This window comes from Trachypithecus francoisi, unplaced genomic scaffold (assembly GCF_009764315.1).
Source record: "Trachypithecus francoisi isolate TF-2019V2 unplaced genomic scaffold, Tfra_2.0 Lachesis_group5, whole genome shotgun sequence".
NCBI classification, from domain to species: Eukaryota; Metazoa; Chordata; class Mammalia; order Primates; family Cercopithecidae; genus Trachypithecus; species Trachypithecus francoisi.
In genome coordinates, this window is record NW_022681470.1 from 141,577,932 (window position 1) to 141,593,033 (window position 15,102).

Here is a 15,102-nt window from a genome sequence, read left to right on the forward strand (position 1 = left end):
GCCCGCCTGGGCCTCCCAAAGTGTTGGGATTATAGGCGTGAGCTGCTGCACCCGGCCTGAATAGGAGAGATTTCAGGCATCCTTTGGGAACCTCCGCCTCCGGCTAACACATCATGAAAGACATTTGGGTGGGTTTTTTTTTTCTTTCTTCTTTTTTCTTGAGACAGGGTGTCACTCTGTCACCCAGGCAGGAGTGCAGTGGCACAATCTCATCTCACTACAACTTGCACTTCCTGGGTTCAGCTGATTTTTGTACCTTGATCTCCTGAGCAGCTGAGACTACAGGTGTGCACCACCATACCCAGCTAATTTATTTCTTTATTGGTACTTTTTTTTTTTTTTTTTTTTTTTTTTTTTAGTAGGGACAAGGTCTCACTATCTTGCCTAGGCTGGTCTCAAACTCCTGGCCTCAAGGGATCCCCCCACCTCAGCATCCCAGAGTGCTGGAATTCCAGCCAGGATTTATCTTTGACGACGGTTTTAGGTTCACAGCAAATATGAACACATAGCCCCCACCTCCACGCACGTACAGCCTCCTCCACTATCAACATCTTGCCCCCGGGTTAGAGGGTGCATTTGTTCCGATGGATGAAACTACGCAGGTACATCACTGTCATCTCCAAGTCCATAGAGCACCTTAGGGTTTACCCTTGGTGTGTTGGCCATTCTGTGGGTTTGGACGAATGTATAATGACATATGTTCACCATTGTAGTGTCACATAGGGTAGTTTCACTGCCCTAAAAATCCTTAGTGGCCAGGCATAGTGGCTCACGCCTATAATCCCAGCACTTTGGGAGGTCGAGGTGAGCAGATTACTTGAGTTTGAGATCAGGTTGGCCAACGTGTAGAAACCGAGTCTCTATTAAAAAACACAAAAGTTAGGCCGGGCGTGGTGGCTCACTTCTGTAATCCCAGCACTTTGGGAGGCCGAGACGGGCGGATCATGAGGTCAGGAGATTGAGACCATCCTGGCTAACACGGTGAAACCCTGTCTCTACTAAAAATGCAACAACATCAACAACAAAAAATTAGCCGGGCGTAGTGGTGGGCGCCTGTAGTCCCAGCTACTCAGGAGGCTGGGGCAGGAGAATGGCATGAACTTGGGCGGAACTTGCAGTGAGCCGAGATCAGGCCACTGCACTACAGCCTGGATGACAGAGCGAGACTCTATCTCAAAAAAAAAAAAAAAAAAAAAAGCCTCAGTGGCCGGGCATGGTGGCTCACGCCTGTAATGCCAGCACTTTTGGGAGGCCGAGGCGGGTGGATTGCTTGAGGTCAAAAGTTCAAGACCCGCCTGGTTAACACGGTGAAACTCAATCTCTACTAAAATACAAAAATTAGCCAGGTGTGGTGGCGGGTGCCTGTAATCCCAGCTACTCGGCAGGCTGAGGCAGGAGAATCCCTTGAACCCGGGAGGTGGAGGTTGCAGTGAGCTGAGATTGTGCCACTGCACTACAGCCTAGGGGACAGAGCGAGACTCTGTCTTAAAAAAAAAATTCGTCAGGCACAGTGGCTCATGCCTGTAATCACAGCACTGTGGGAGGCCGAGGTGGGCAGATCGCTTGAGTTCGAGATCAGCCTGGTCAATGTGGTGAAACCAAGTCTCTACTAAAAAAACCCAAAAGTTAGCTGGGTGTGGTGGCACACGCCTGTAATCCCAGCTTCTCGGGAGGCTGAAGCAGGAGAATTGCTTGAACCTGGGAGGTGGAGATTGCAGTGAGCTGAGGTTGTGCCACTGCACTCCAGCCTGGGTGACAGAGCAAGACTATGTCTCAAAACAAATCAATCAACCAATGAATCAATCATTAAAACAAACATATGGATAGAGAGGCTTAGAACAGTGCTACAGAACAGTACACATAGTACCCTCCCAGGCAGTACCTGGAGGAAGTCACCCTTTTTCACTCTGGCCCTCGACCTGACTGCGTCCGGGAGCAAGTTTCCAATGGGAGTGACTGAGTGGCATGCCTGTCTCGCAGCGGGCACAGTGTGGCAGGGGTGGGGACGCAGTGACCGTTCCCTTGTGCAGATATGAGATTGGAAGCATGTTTCCTGCGATGGGACAAGGATGAGTGTGGGGTCACCCTGCCTGGCAAGTACCGGATGGACGTCTGCTGCTGCTCCATTGGGGCCGCCTGGGGAGCCGAGTGCGAGGCCTGCCCGGATCCCGAGTCCTTGGAGTTTGCCAGCCTGTGCCCGCGGGGGCTGGGCTTTGCCAGCCGGGACTTCCTGTCTGGCCGGCCGTTCTATAAAGGTGCGGTTGGGGAAGAGTGGGGAGGGGCACGGCACAGGCAAAAGCCTGGATATGGGAGGTGTGTTTGGGGAAAAGGGGATGTGGGCAAGGCCAGGCACTAAGAACCCAGGGAGGGCTTGGTGTATGGATCCCGAGCTTGGGGACGTCAGGGTGGTTTGATACCTCTGTACTTCAGATGTGAATGAATGCAAGGCGTTCCCTGGCCTCTGCACGCATGGTACCTGCAGAAACACGGTGGGCAGCTTCCACTGCGCCTGTGCGGGGGGCTTCGCTCTGGATGCCCAAGAACGGAACTGCACAGGTAGGTGCCACCTCTGCCTTGTGGAGAGAGTGTGATCCTTGGAAGGGATTGGGGCCTCGAATAAGACGTAGAGACAATGCCCGTTTTTCTTTTTCTTCTTCTTTCTTCTTTCTTCCTCTTCCTCTTCCCTCTTCCCTCTTTCCTCTTCTCCTTCTCCTTCTCCTTCTCTTTCTCCTTCTTCTTTTTTGAGACGGAGTTTCACTCTTGTTGCCCAGGCTGGAGTGCAATGGCACGATCTCGGCTTACTTCAACCTCCGCCTCCCAGGTTCAAGAGATTCTCCTGCCTCAGCTTCCTGAGTAGCTGGGATTACAGGCATGCGCCACCATGCCTTGCTAATATTGTATTTTTCAATAGAGATGGGGTTTCTCCATGTTGGTCAGGATGATCTTGAACTCCCAACCTCAGGTGATCCACCCACCTCAGCCTCCCAAAGTGCTGGGATTACAGGCATGCGCCACCGTGCCCAGCAAGCACCTGTTCTTTAGGCACTTCTTGTGTCTGCCTCTGTGCAGTGTGACCTAGGGCAGGTGATTGCCCTCCTTGGGCTGCAGGGACCCTGACTATAAAAGAAGGGGCTGGGCCAGGCGCGATGGATCATACCTGTAATCCCAGCACTTTGGGAGGCCAAAGTGAGTGGATCACTTGAGGTCAGGAGTTCGAGACCAGCCTGGCCAACATGGCAATACCCTGTCTCTACTAAGAGTACAAAAATTAGCTGGGTGTGGTGGCGGGCACCTGTAATCCCAGTTACTTGTGAGGCTGAGGCAGCAGAATCAGTTGAACCCAGGAGGCGGAGGTTACAGTAAGCCAAGATCATGCAATTGCACTCCAGCCTGGGTCACAGAACGAGACTGCATCTGAAAAATAAATAAATAAGTAAATAAAACATAAAAGAAGGGGCTGGCAAAGGTGACCTTTAGAGGCCTCCAGGGCCGGCATGGTGGCTCACGCCTGTAATCCCAGCACTTTTGGAGGCCAAGGTGGGAGGATTGCTTGAGCCCAAGAGTTTGAGACTAGCCTGGGTAACACAGCAAGACCTCCATCTCTGCAAAAAATAAAACATTATTATTGCATTAAGTGTAGTCCCAGCTACTCCAGAGGCTGAGGCAGAAGGATCCCTTGAGCCCCCGGGAGGTTGAGGCTGCAGTGAGCTGTGATCACACCGCTGCACTCCAGCCTGGGTGACAGAGCAAGACCCTGTCTCTGAAAAAACAAACAGGCTGTGTGCGGTGGCTCACGCCTGTAATCCTAGCACTTTGGAAGGCCGAGGTGGGTGGATTGCTTTAGGTCAGGAGTTCGAGAACAGGCTGGCCAACATGGTGAAACCCCATCTTACTAAAAATACAAAATTTGTCGGGCACAGTGGCACATACCTGTAATCCCAGCTACTCGGGAGACTGAGGCAGGAGAATTGCTTGATCCTGGGAGGCAGAAGTTGCAGTGAGCCGAGTCTGCATCACTGCACTCCAGCTTGGGTGACAGAGCAAGACTGTCTCTAAATAAATAAATAAATAAGTAACAAAAATAAAATAAAATAAAACAAACAAATCTACCACCAAAATAAAGAAAATGGAGAGCTCTGGGCTGTGAGAAAACTCCCTGCCCTTGTCCTGTTTAGTTTGAGTCTCTCCATTTCCGCAGCTCCTTTTGGGAGCTTCTGTTTCGCCTGTCATGTCTACAGATTTGATGACCCCCTCCGGCACCCCATCGTGTCTGCATCCAGGGACCCCTCCCCTCTTGGCCTGTGCCTCCTTATGTCTGCAGACAGGCTTCCTGTAGCCCACACCCCCATCAAAGGACAGGGACCCCTCTGCCTTGTGCCTCATGATGCGGCACACACGGTCCCTCCAGCCTCTGCCTCCTCTCCCTGCAGATATCGACGAGTGTCGCATCTCCCCTGACCTCTGCGGCCAGGGCGCCTGTGTCAACACCCCAGGCAGCTTTGAGTGCGAGTGTTTTCCTGGCTACGAGAGCGGCTTCATGCTGATGAAGGACTGCATGGGTTGGTGACTGCCGGGCAGGGGTGTGGTGGGCGCCCTGGGCAGGGTGGGCATTGAGGAGACGGAGGGTGGGGACGGGTGGGGACGTCTGTTGCTGTGTGGACGTGGATGGAGGGGGCAGGAGGAGGGAGAAGCTGAAAATTAGCTGGGTTGCGGTGAGTCTGGTGTCCATGAGGCATCGTCCTTAGGAGAGAGACCTGGGGGCTGAGAACTGGGGGTGGCTGGCACACTGGGGTGGGTGAGGTCTCCCAGGGAAGGTGTGTAGCTTGGGTAGAGGACAGGGCCCCTCAGAGAAGCCTGGGAAATACTGCCAGTTACAAGGCCTCTCGTCCCCATCATTGACTTTGTTATTCATTTGATGAGCATTTCATGTTCATCCTCTGAGCTAGAGGCACTGCAGGGAGCTCCAGCTCCAGGGAGCCCTCTTTCCTTGGAGCTCACAGCCTAACAGGCAGACAGACATAAATAACATGAATCGCTGAGGAAATGCAAAATTGGGCCGGGTGTGGTGGCCCTCGCCTGTAATCCCAGCACTTTGAGAGGCTGAGGCAGTAGGATCACTTGAGTCCAGGAGTTCGAGCCCAGCCTGGGCAACATAGCAAGACCCTCTCACTACAAAATTTTTAAAAAATTAGCTGGGCATGGTGGCGCATGCCACTCGGGAGGCTGAGAAGGGAGGATCCCTTGAGCCCAGGAGATTGAGGCTACAGTGAACCATGATTGCACTTCTGCACTCCAGCCTGGGTGATAGAGTGAGACCCTGTTGTAAGAAAGAAGAACAAAAGAAAGAGAGAGAGAGAGAGAGAAAGAAAGAAAGAGAGAAAGAAGGAAGGAAGGAAGGAAGGGAAAGAAAGAAAGAAAGAGAGAGAGAGAAAGAAAAAGAAAGAGGGAAGGAAGGAAAGAGGGAAAGAAGGAAAGAAGGAAGGAAGGAAAGAAGGAAGGAAGGAGGAAGGAAGGAAGGAAGGAAGGAAGGAAGGAAGGAAGGAAGGAAGGGAAAAGAAAAACCCAGGCAAAGTGGTTCATACCTGTAATCCCAGCACTTTGGGAGGCTGAGGTGGGCAGATTTCCTGAGTTCAGGAGTTCAAAACCAGCCTGGGCAACATGGTGAAACCCCATCTCTACTAAAATGCAAAAAATTAGCTCGGTGTGGTGGCAGGTGCCTGTAGTCCCAGCTACTCGGGAGACCGAGGAGAATTGCTTGAACCCAGGAGGTGGAGGTTGCAGTGAGCTGAGATCACGCCACTGCACTCCAGCCTGGGCGACAGAGCGAGACTCTGTCTCCAAATTTAAAAAAAAAAAAAAAAAGAAAGAAAGAAAAGAAAAAAATGCAAAATTACCACTGTCAGAAGCACCTAAAAAGGCTACATAGTCTGATGAGAGATGGCTGAGACAGGATTGCTTGAGGCCAGGAGTTCAAGACCAGCTTGGTCAACATAGAGAGGCCCCATCTCTACACAAAATTGAAAAATTAGCAGGGCGTGGTGGTGCCTGCCTGTAGTCCCAGCTGCTCAGGAGGCTGAGGTGGGAGGATAGTTTGAACCCGGGAGGTGGAGGCTGTAGTGAGCTGTGATCGTGTCACTGCACTCCAGCCTGGGTGACAGTGTGAAAATCTGTCTCAAAAAAAAAAAAAAAAGGCTGGACTCGGTGGCTCACACCTGTAATCCCAGCAATTTGGGAGGCCGAGGCAGTTGAATCACTTGAGGTCAGGATTTCGAGACCAGCCTGACCAACATGGTGAAACGCTGTCTCTACTAAAAATACAAAAATTAGCTGGGCTTGGTGATGCATGCCTGTAATCCCAGCTACTTGGGAGACTAAGGCAGGAGAATTGCGTGAACCCAGGAGGCGGAGGTTGCAGGGAGCCGAGATGGTGCCACTGCGCTCCAGCTTGGGCAACAGAGCGAGACTCCATCTCAAAAACAGCAACAACAACAAAAAAAAAAAAAAGGAAAAAAAGAAAGAAAGAATGGAGTAGTGGTGAACAGGGTAAAGACACTGGAGAACAGCATGTGCAAAGGCCCTGGGGTGGGCCTGTGGAATGGAAGGATGCCTCTGTGGCTTAAGAGTGATGAGGCCATGGTGAGGCTGTCTGCTCCCTGCCCTGAGTCCTGGCGGGACTGAGCCTCAGCTTTCTGGTGTGTCCTGCAGGGAGTGGAGGAGGGCTTCTTCGTGCTTTTTCTAGTGGCACCAAGAGTGTCAACTTCATGGCCTTTGTTCTTCGGAGAATCTCAGCCTCCCTCCCCATCTGGCTGGTCTCTGCTCCTGGTGCAGACCCCACTCCCCTGGGTCATCCCAGCCCGGAGCCCCGAGGCTCTCCCGGCTCCCGCTGGGGTGAAGGGGGCTGGGGAGGTGGCGGGGAGAAGCCAGCATGAGCCTCATCGCCCCCTCCCTGCGTCAGCACCTTCACACCTGCTCTCTCTTTCCACACAAACCTTCAGACGTGGACGAGTGTGCAAGGGACCCACTACTCTGCCGGGGAGGCACTTGCACCAACACGGATGGGAGCTACAAGTGCCAGTGTCCCCCTGGGCACGAGCTGACGGCCGAGGGCACTGCCTGTGAGGGTGGGTGTGAGCCCATGTGTGTGAAAGTGGGTGTCTGGTGAACGTGGGCTGGATGAGTGAGAGGGTGGGCATGTGTATCTGTCTCCCTGAGGCCAGTGTGTGAGCGTGCAAGTGTGTGTCAGTGTGTACCTATGTGTGTAAGTGGGTTTATATGCAAGATGGCGGGAGTGTGTTTGTGTGTCTAGATGAACACGCACATGCGTGTCTGTACAACGGCAGGCGTTTGTGCATTTGTGTGACTGTGTGTGTCTGTACAATGGGGAGTGTTTGCATGTGAGTAGGTGTGAGTGTGTGTGTGCCTCTGTGTGAACACACAAGACGGTTTGAGTGTGTATTTGGTCATGAATGTATCTACCAAGGGTAAGTGTGTTTGCATGTGTGTGTGTGTGTTTCATTTTGTTTTGTTTGACACAGGGTCCCAGTCTGTTGTCCAGTCTGGGCTGCAGTGGCGCGATCACAGCTCACTGCAGTCTCCACCTCCTGGGCTCAGGTGATCCTCCCACCTCAGCCTCCCAAGTAGGTGGGACTACAGACATGCGCCACCATGCTTGGCTTATTTATTTATTTATTTATTTATTTATTTATTTATTTTTTTGAGACAGAGTCTCACTCTGTCGCCCAGGCTGGAGTGCAGTGGCTACCATCTCGGCTCACTGCAAACTCCGCCTCCCGGGCTCACGCCATTCTCCTGCCTCAGCCTCCCAAGGAACTGTGACTGCAGGCGCCCACCACCACACTTGGCTAATTTTTTTTGTATATTTAGTTAGAGAGGGGGTTTCTTTTTTTATTTTTTTATTTTTTTGAGACGGAGTCTTGCTCTGTTGCCCTGGCTAGAGTGCAGTGGCCGGATCTCAGCTCACTGCAAGCTCCGCCTCCCGGGTTTACGCTATTCTCCTGCCTCAGCCTCCCAAGTAGCTGGGACTACAGGTGCCTGCCACCACGCCCGGCTAGATTTTTGCATTTTTTTAGTAGAGATGGGGTTTCACCGTGTTAGCCAGGATAGTCTCAATCTCCTGACCTCATGATCCGCCCGTCTCGGCCTCCCAAAGTGCTTGATTACAGGCTTGAGCCACCGTGCCCGGCCTAGAGACGGGGTTTCACCGTGTTATCCAGGATGGTCTCAATCTCCTGATCTCATGATCCACCCGCCTCGGCCTCCCAAAGTGCTGGGATTACAGGCGTGAGCCACCGCGCCCGGCCATGTCTGGCTAATTTCTGAGTGGTTGTGTTTGTATGTAAGTTTGTGTGTGTGTGTGTGTGCAAGAGAATGTGATGTGTAGTTGGATGCAAATGCATGTTTATTGTTTTTATTTTTTATTTTTTTATTTTTTGAGACGGAGTCTCGCTCTGTTGCCCAGGCTAGAGTGCAGTGGCCGGATCTCAGCTCACTGCAAACTCCGCCTCCCGGGTTCACGCCATTCTCTGTCTGAGCCTCCCGAGTAGCTGGGACTACAGGCGCCCGCCACCTCGTCCGCCTAGTTTTTTGTATTTTTTAGTAGAGACGGGGTTTCACCGTGTTATCCAGGATGGTCTCAATCTCCTGATCTCATGATCCACCCGCCTCGGCCTCCCAAAGTGCTGGGATTACAGGCGTGAGCCACCGCGCCCGGCCATGTCTGGCTAATTTCTGAGTGGTTGTGTTTGTATGTAAGTTTGTGTGTGTGTGTGTGCAAGAGAATGTGATGTGTAGTTGGATGCAAATGCATGTTTATTGTTTTTATTTTTTATTTTTTTATTTTTGAGACGGAGTCTCGCTCTGTTGCCCAGGCTAGAGTGCAGTGGCCGGATCTCAGCTCACTGCAAACTCCGCCTCCCGGGTTCACGCCATTCTCCTGTCTGAGCCTCCCGAGTAGCTGGGACTACAGGCGCCCGCCACCTCGTCCGCCTAGTTTTTTGTATTTTTTAGTAGAGACGGGGTTTCACCATGTTAGCCAGGATGGTCTCGATCTCCTGACCTCGTGATCCGCCCGTCTCGGCCTCCCAAAGTGCTGGGATTACAGGCTTGAGCCACCTCACCCGGCTGCAAATGCATTTTATAAAGGGAGGTGTGTCTGTGTGTGAGTGGGTGTGAGGATGTGTTTGTGAGTGGGTGTGTGGGTGTACCTCTGGGTGTGGCTGTCTGGGTGTTGACGTGTGTTTGTGCAAGGACAGGTATGTTTGAGGGTGTGTTTATGTGTGTGTCTGTGTGTGCACATGGGTGTGAGTGTGTGTGTGTGTTTGCGCATGTGGGTGTGTGTCTGTGTGTGCACATGGGTGTGGGTGTGTGTGTGTCTGTGTTGCACATGGGTGTGAGTGTGCCCCGGGTGTGGATGTGTCTTTACACACAGGTGAGTGTATTTGTATGCAAGTGGATATAAGGTGTGTTGTGAATTTAGGAGTGTGCCTCTGAGTGTGAGTGTGCCTGTGTGTGTCTGTCAAGGGCGAGTGTGTTCACACGTGAGTGGGTGCCAGGGTGTGTTTGTGAGTCTGTGTGAGCAGGCACGTGTGGTGTGTATCTGGGTGTCTGTGTTTATAGGAGAGTGTGTGTATTTGCATGTGAGTGAATGCGAGTGTATGGACAGGCACATGCGAGGCTATGCCAGTGTCGGCAGCGTGAGCTGCTTAGCGTGCACGTGTACCCCAGTGTGTCTCACGGTCACACAGATGGCAGATGGGGCACAGGCCTGTCTTTCATCTGCACTCCCCCACAGACATCGATGAGTGCTCCCTGAGGGATGGCCTGTGTCCCCACGGCCACTGTGTCAATGTCATCGGTGCCTTCCAGTGCTCCTGCCACGCCGGCTTCCAGGGCACACCGGACCACCAAGGCTGCGTGGGTGAGACTGTGCCCACCTGCTGGGCCCTGGGCACCAACCGCATCCCCAGCCATAGTGGCAGCCCCTCCTGTCCTCAACTCCACTCTGCTCCCACCCCCAAACCAGCCCCCTACCCCCAGCCCCAGCCCCAGCCCCTGTCTGCCCTGCATCCTGCAGACATCAACGAATGCCGGGTCCGGAATGGTGGCTGTGACGTGTACTGTATTAACACTGAGGGCAGCTACCGGTGCAGCTGTGGGCAGGGCTACTCGCTGATGCCCGACGGAAGGGCATGTGCAGGTAGGTGGGCACAACCTCTTCCCACTGCCTGGTGTGGGGGGTGAGGAGGAGGTGCTGGCCGGGTCCTACACTGGCCCAGAGCCCAGCACAGCATAGTGAAGCCAAGCAGACCCGAGGCACCCCCTGCCTGACTTGTGGTCCTGGCCCCAGGCAGGCTGCTCACCCTGTGGGAGAGCCCCTGGGGTTTTTGCAGAGGAGGGTGAATAAGGTGGAAAACAAACTCAGAATTGCCTGAGCGCCCCCAGACTGCTTGAATGACCATCGCTGTCCTCACCTGGCTACAGGTCGTCCTGGGGCCTGGGGAGCAGATGTGTACTGGGTGGTCTATCAGGGCAAAGCTAAGCACAGTTCCCAACTCTGCTCCCCCAGACGTGGATGAGTGTGAAGAGAACCCCAGTGTTTGTGACCAAGGCCACTGCACCAACGTGCCGGGGGGTCACCGCTGCCTGTGCTATGATGGCTTCGTGGCCACGCCAGACATGAGGACATGTGTTGGTGAGGAGCCGGGATGGCGGGGTGGAGGAGGCAGTGTCAGAATTCACACACCAGGTCTTCCGCAAGGTGGTACATAGGCATGACAATGACCAATGCTGAACCCCACCCCTGCCATTTGTGGGTAGGGAGGTGAGGCTTTGTAACAGCACTTGGTTTTCCACTTAAGCGTCCCCAGTATCCCAAGTCTGCTCCCCAAAGCCCGTGAGATCCCATTTACGGAACAGAAGCAGAATTCCCCACACCTTGCTCTTTTAAATGACATTTGTTTAATACGACATAAGCTACACCTATCGGAGGATCATGTCCTGTTCAAGGTCTGTGCATTAAGATCACCAAAGACAAAGGGGTTTCTGGCAGAGGACAGTGGACAAGGCAGGAAAGAGACTCAGAACTGTGTTCTGTAAGGTGGCAATTGCTGTCCTCACCTAGCTACAGGTTGTCCTGTTGTGTGCTGGGTGCCCTATCGGGACAAAGCTGACGCCAGTGTGGGGAAGTTCCAGGAAGTAACAATGTAACTCCCGGCCAAGAAACCGAGTGAAGCTTGAAGAGCTTAGAGAGTTTCAGTTTATAGGAGTCTCAGAGAGCAAGCAAGTCTCAGCGATGGGCCTTGTGAACAAATGCATTTAGGGAATGCTTTCTGCTCCATGCCCCTGTTGCAGATCCACTGTGCATATTGGCATAAAGGCTCTGGAAAGTCCTGCAGGAGGACACCCTGGTTAGCTTTGTGGATCTCAGCCTTCTCTAAATGTATTTGACCATAAAATACTTTTGGAACCACATTCCTGGTGTGTTCTTTGGAATGTGCACTGTGAAAGGCTCACAAAACACTCCTGATTGCCCAGTAGTGGACATAGAGGGAGCTCCCCGCCCCTGGAGAAAAGAAAGAGAGTCCTAGCAGAGAGGACCTGTGTGGCGGGACAGTCAGGAATGCTGGGGCTCTCCCTCTCACCCTCACCCACTTCCTCTTCCCTCTCCCTCTTCCCAACCCTGCACCCACCCTCCCACCCTCACCCACTTCCTCTCCCGTCACCCCTGCACCCAGTCCTCAGACCTCATGCTTTCTTCCCCAACAGATGTGGATGAGTGTGACCTGAACCCTCACATCTGCCTCCATGGGGACTGCGAGAACACGAAGGGTTCCTTTGTCTGCCACTGTCAGCTGGGCTACATGGTCAGGAAGGGGGCCACGGGCTGCTCTGGTGAGCCGGCGGTCAGCGGTGCAGGCAGAGAAGACTCCCGGGGGCCATTTTGGGAATCATGCAGATTCATGCCGAGCACAGCCAGAATTCATTCTCATAGATTTCCACGGATGGCTTCTTGTGTTAAAGCAAGAACAGAGGCCGGGCGTGGTGGCTCACGCCTGTAATCCCAGCACTTTGGGAGGCCGAGACGAGCAGATCATGAGGTCAGGAGATCGAGACCATCCTGGCTAACATGGTGAAACCCCGTCTCTACTAAAAATACAAAAAAAAATTAGCCGAGCGTAGTGGCGGGCGCCTGTAGTCCCAGCTACTTGGGAGGCTGAGGCAGGAGAATGGCGTGAACCCGGGAGGCAGAGCTTGCAGTGAGCCGAGATCACGCCACCACACTCCAGCCTGGGCGACTGAGCAAGACTCCGTCTCGAAAAAAAAATAAAAATAAAAAAAAGAACAGAGTCCCATACAGTGCCCTGGGGGTCCCCTGAACAGCTCAGGAGGGGAAGCCCCACGTGTCTGCAGGAGCATTTCTGAAAGGCAAATCCCTGATAATTTGATGCAATACAGGCATGAACACTTAAACATTTGAATAGTGACTGTGTTAGTTCCCTGTGGTTGCCGTAACAAATGATCACACAATTGGTGGCTTAGAAATTGATTCTCTGGGCCGGGCGTGGTGGCTCACGCCTGTAATCCCAGCACTTTGGGAGGCCGAGGCGGGCAGATCACCTGAGGTCAGGAGTTCAAGACCAGCCTGGTCAACATGGTGAAACCCCATCTTTACTAAAAATACAAAAATTAGCCGGGCATGGTAATCCCAGCTACTTGGGAGACTGAGGCAGGAGAATCATTTGAACCCGGGAGGCAGAGGTGGCAGTGAGCCAAGATAGCACCACTGCACTCCAGCCTGGGCAACAGAGTGAGACCCCGTCTCAAAAGAAAAAAAGTAAATTGATTCTCCACCTGGCACGGTGGCTCACACTTGTAATCCCAGCACTTTGGGAGGCCAAGGCGGGAGGATTGCTTGAGCCCATGGGTTCAAGACCAGCCTGAGTGACATGGATACATCACAACACGGCCATATGGCAACATTAATAGAGACAGCAACCCCATATCTATTAAAAATTTTAAAAATTAGTCTGGACAGGGTAGCTCACACCTGTAATCCCAGCACTTTGGGAGGCCAAGGTGGGTGGATTACCTGAGGTCAGAAGTTTGAGACCAGCCTGGCCAACATGGTGAAACCCTGTCTCTACTAAAAGCACAAAATTAGCTGGGTGTGGTGGCACATGCCTGTAATTCCAGCTACTTGGGAGGCTGAGGCAGGAGAATCGCTTGAATTCGGGAGGTGGAGGTTGCAGTGAGCCAAGATCGCACCACTGCACTCCAGCTTGGGCCACAGAGCAAAACTCCATCTCAAAAAAAAAAACAAACTTTTTTTTTAATTAAAAAGAAATGTATTCTCCTTCTAGAATAATAGTTCTGGAAGCCAGAAGTCTGAAATCAAGGTGTCTGTAGGGTTAGTACCTTCTTGGAGGCTCAGAGGCAGAACCTGTTCCATGCCTCCTTGGCGTTCCTCAGCTTGTAGGCATGTCATTCAAGTTTCTGTCTCCATCTTCACAAGGCCTTCTTCTCTCTGTGTATCTATTTTTTAAAATTTTTCATTTTTTACTTTATTTATTTATTTATTTATTTTGAGATAGTGTCTCACTCTGTTTCCCAGGCTGAAGTGCAGTGACGCAATCATAGCTCACTGCAGCCTCCACCCCTCCAGGTTCAGGTGATCTTCCCACCTCAGCCTCCCACGTGTGCCATCACACTCAGCTAATTTTTTTTTTTTTTTTTTTTGTAGAGATAGTGTTTTACTATGTCACTTGGGTTGGTCTTGAACTCCTGGACTCAAGTAATCCTCTTGCCTCAGCCTCCCAATTTGTTGAGATTACAGGCACGAGTCACTGCGCCCAATAGTATCTCATTTGTAAACAGGTTCTGGCTGTGTTGCCAAGCCTATAGTGCAGTGGTGTGATCATAGCTCATGAACTGGTTCATAGCCTTAAATTCCCGGGTTCAAGCAATCCTCCCAGCCTCAGCCTCCCGAGTATCTGGGACTACAGGTGCATGCCCCCAAACCGGGCTAATTTTTTTAAAAGTTTTTGTTGATCAGGCATGGTGACTCATTTCTGTAATGCCAGCACTTTGGGAGGTTGAGGTGGAAGGATTCTTGAGCTCAGGAGTTTGAGACAAAAATTTAAAAAATTAGCCAGGCATGCTGGCGCTCACCTGTAGTCTTAGCTAGTCAGGAGGCTGAGGCTGGAGGATTGCTTAAGACCAGGAGATCCAGGCAGCAGTGAGCTAGATTGCACCAATGCACGGCACTCCAGCTGGGGTGACAGAGTGAAACCATGCCTCGGGGGGGAAGAAAAAGGTGTTTTTATAGAAACAGGTTCTCACTACGTTGCCCAACCTGGTCTCAAACTCTTTGCCTCAAGTGATCCTCCCACCTTGGCCTCCCGAGTAGCTGGGATTACAGATGTAAGTCATTGCATCTGGCTACACAGCCTTCTTAGAAGAACACCAGTCACTGGATCGGAGCCTACCTTAATCCGGGATGACCTCCTCTTAGTTATGTCTACAAAGACCCTGTTTCCAAATAAGGCCACATTCACGGGTTTCAGGGTTTAGGACTTGAACATACCTTTTAAGGGGACACAATTGTATCCACTCCAGTTAGATGGTTATTTTAATATGTATTAGAAACAAATGTTACTCAACAGAGCATCAAGCTCATGACTTCTTAGAGGTGGTTGATGTGGATCCAAAATTGTCTTTTAAAACATGATTTATGTCAGTGAAAACAGGAGTGTGGTAAAGAAATGCTTAGTAACAGTAGCTCACCCAGGTTTAACATGGCAGAGATCATAAGGGTGATGCAGAACTGACTCTGGATTGGAAATGCTGGTGGACAGGGAAATCCTGGCTTGGAAAGGGGGTGTGTTCATCCGGACAGTCACTTGTTTTTTTGTTTGTTTGTTTTTGTTTCATTTGTTTGTTTGTTTTGAGATGGAGTCTCACTCTGTTGCCCAGGCTGGAGTGCAGTGGTGCGATCTCTGTCCACTGCAAGCTCTGCCTCCTGGGTTCACACCATTCTACTGCCTCAGCCTCCTGAGTAGCTGGGACTTCAGGTGTCCATCACCA

At 51.9% G+C, this 15,102-nt stretch overlaps 1 protein-coding gene across 2 annotated transcripts in view; it reads left to right on the plus strand.

Annotated features, from left to right (window-relative positions):
• Positions 1 to 15,102, plus strand: part of FBN3 (fibrillin 3) — an 89,701-nt gene that overhangs the window by 27,628 nt on the left and 46,971 nt on the right. For both annotated transcript variants that reach the window (XM_033197579.1, XM_033197580.1), the window contains exons 23-30: positions 2,031 to 2,255; positions 2,431 to 2,556; positions 4,431 to 4,559; positions 6,996 to 7,121; positions 9,812 to 9,937; positions 10,094 to 10,216; positions 10,586 to 10,711; positions 11,785 to 11,910. In XM_033197579.1, the coding sequence (XP_033053470.1) occupies positions 2,031 to 2,255; positions 2,431 to 2,556; positions 4,431 to 4,559; positions 6,996 to 7,121; positions 9,812 to 9,937; positions 10,094 to 10,216; positions 10,586 to 10,711; positions 11,785 to 11,910 (1,107 nt within the window). The remainder of the gene's footprint in view (positions 1 to 2,030; positions 2,256 to 2,430; positions 2,557 to 4,430; positions 4,560 to 6,995; positions 7,122 to 9,811; positions 9,938 to 10,093; positions 10,217 to 10,585; positions 10,712 to 11,784; positions 11,911 to 15,102) is intronic.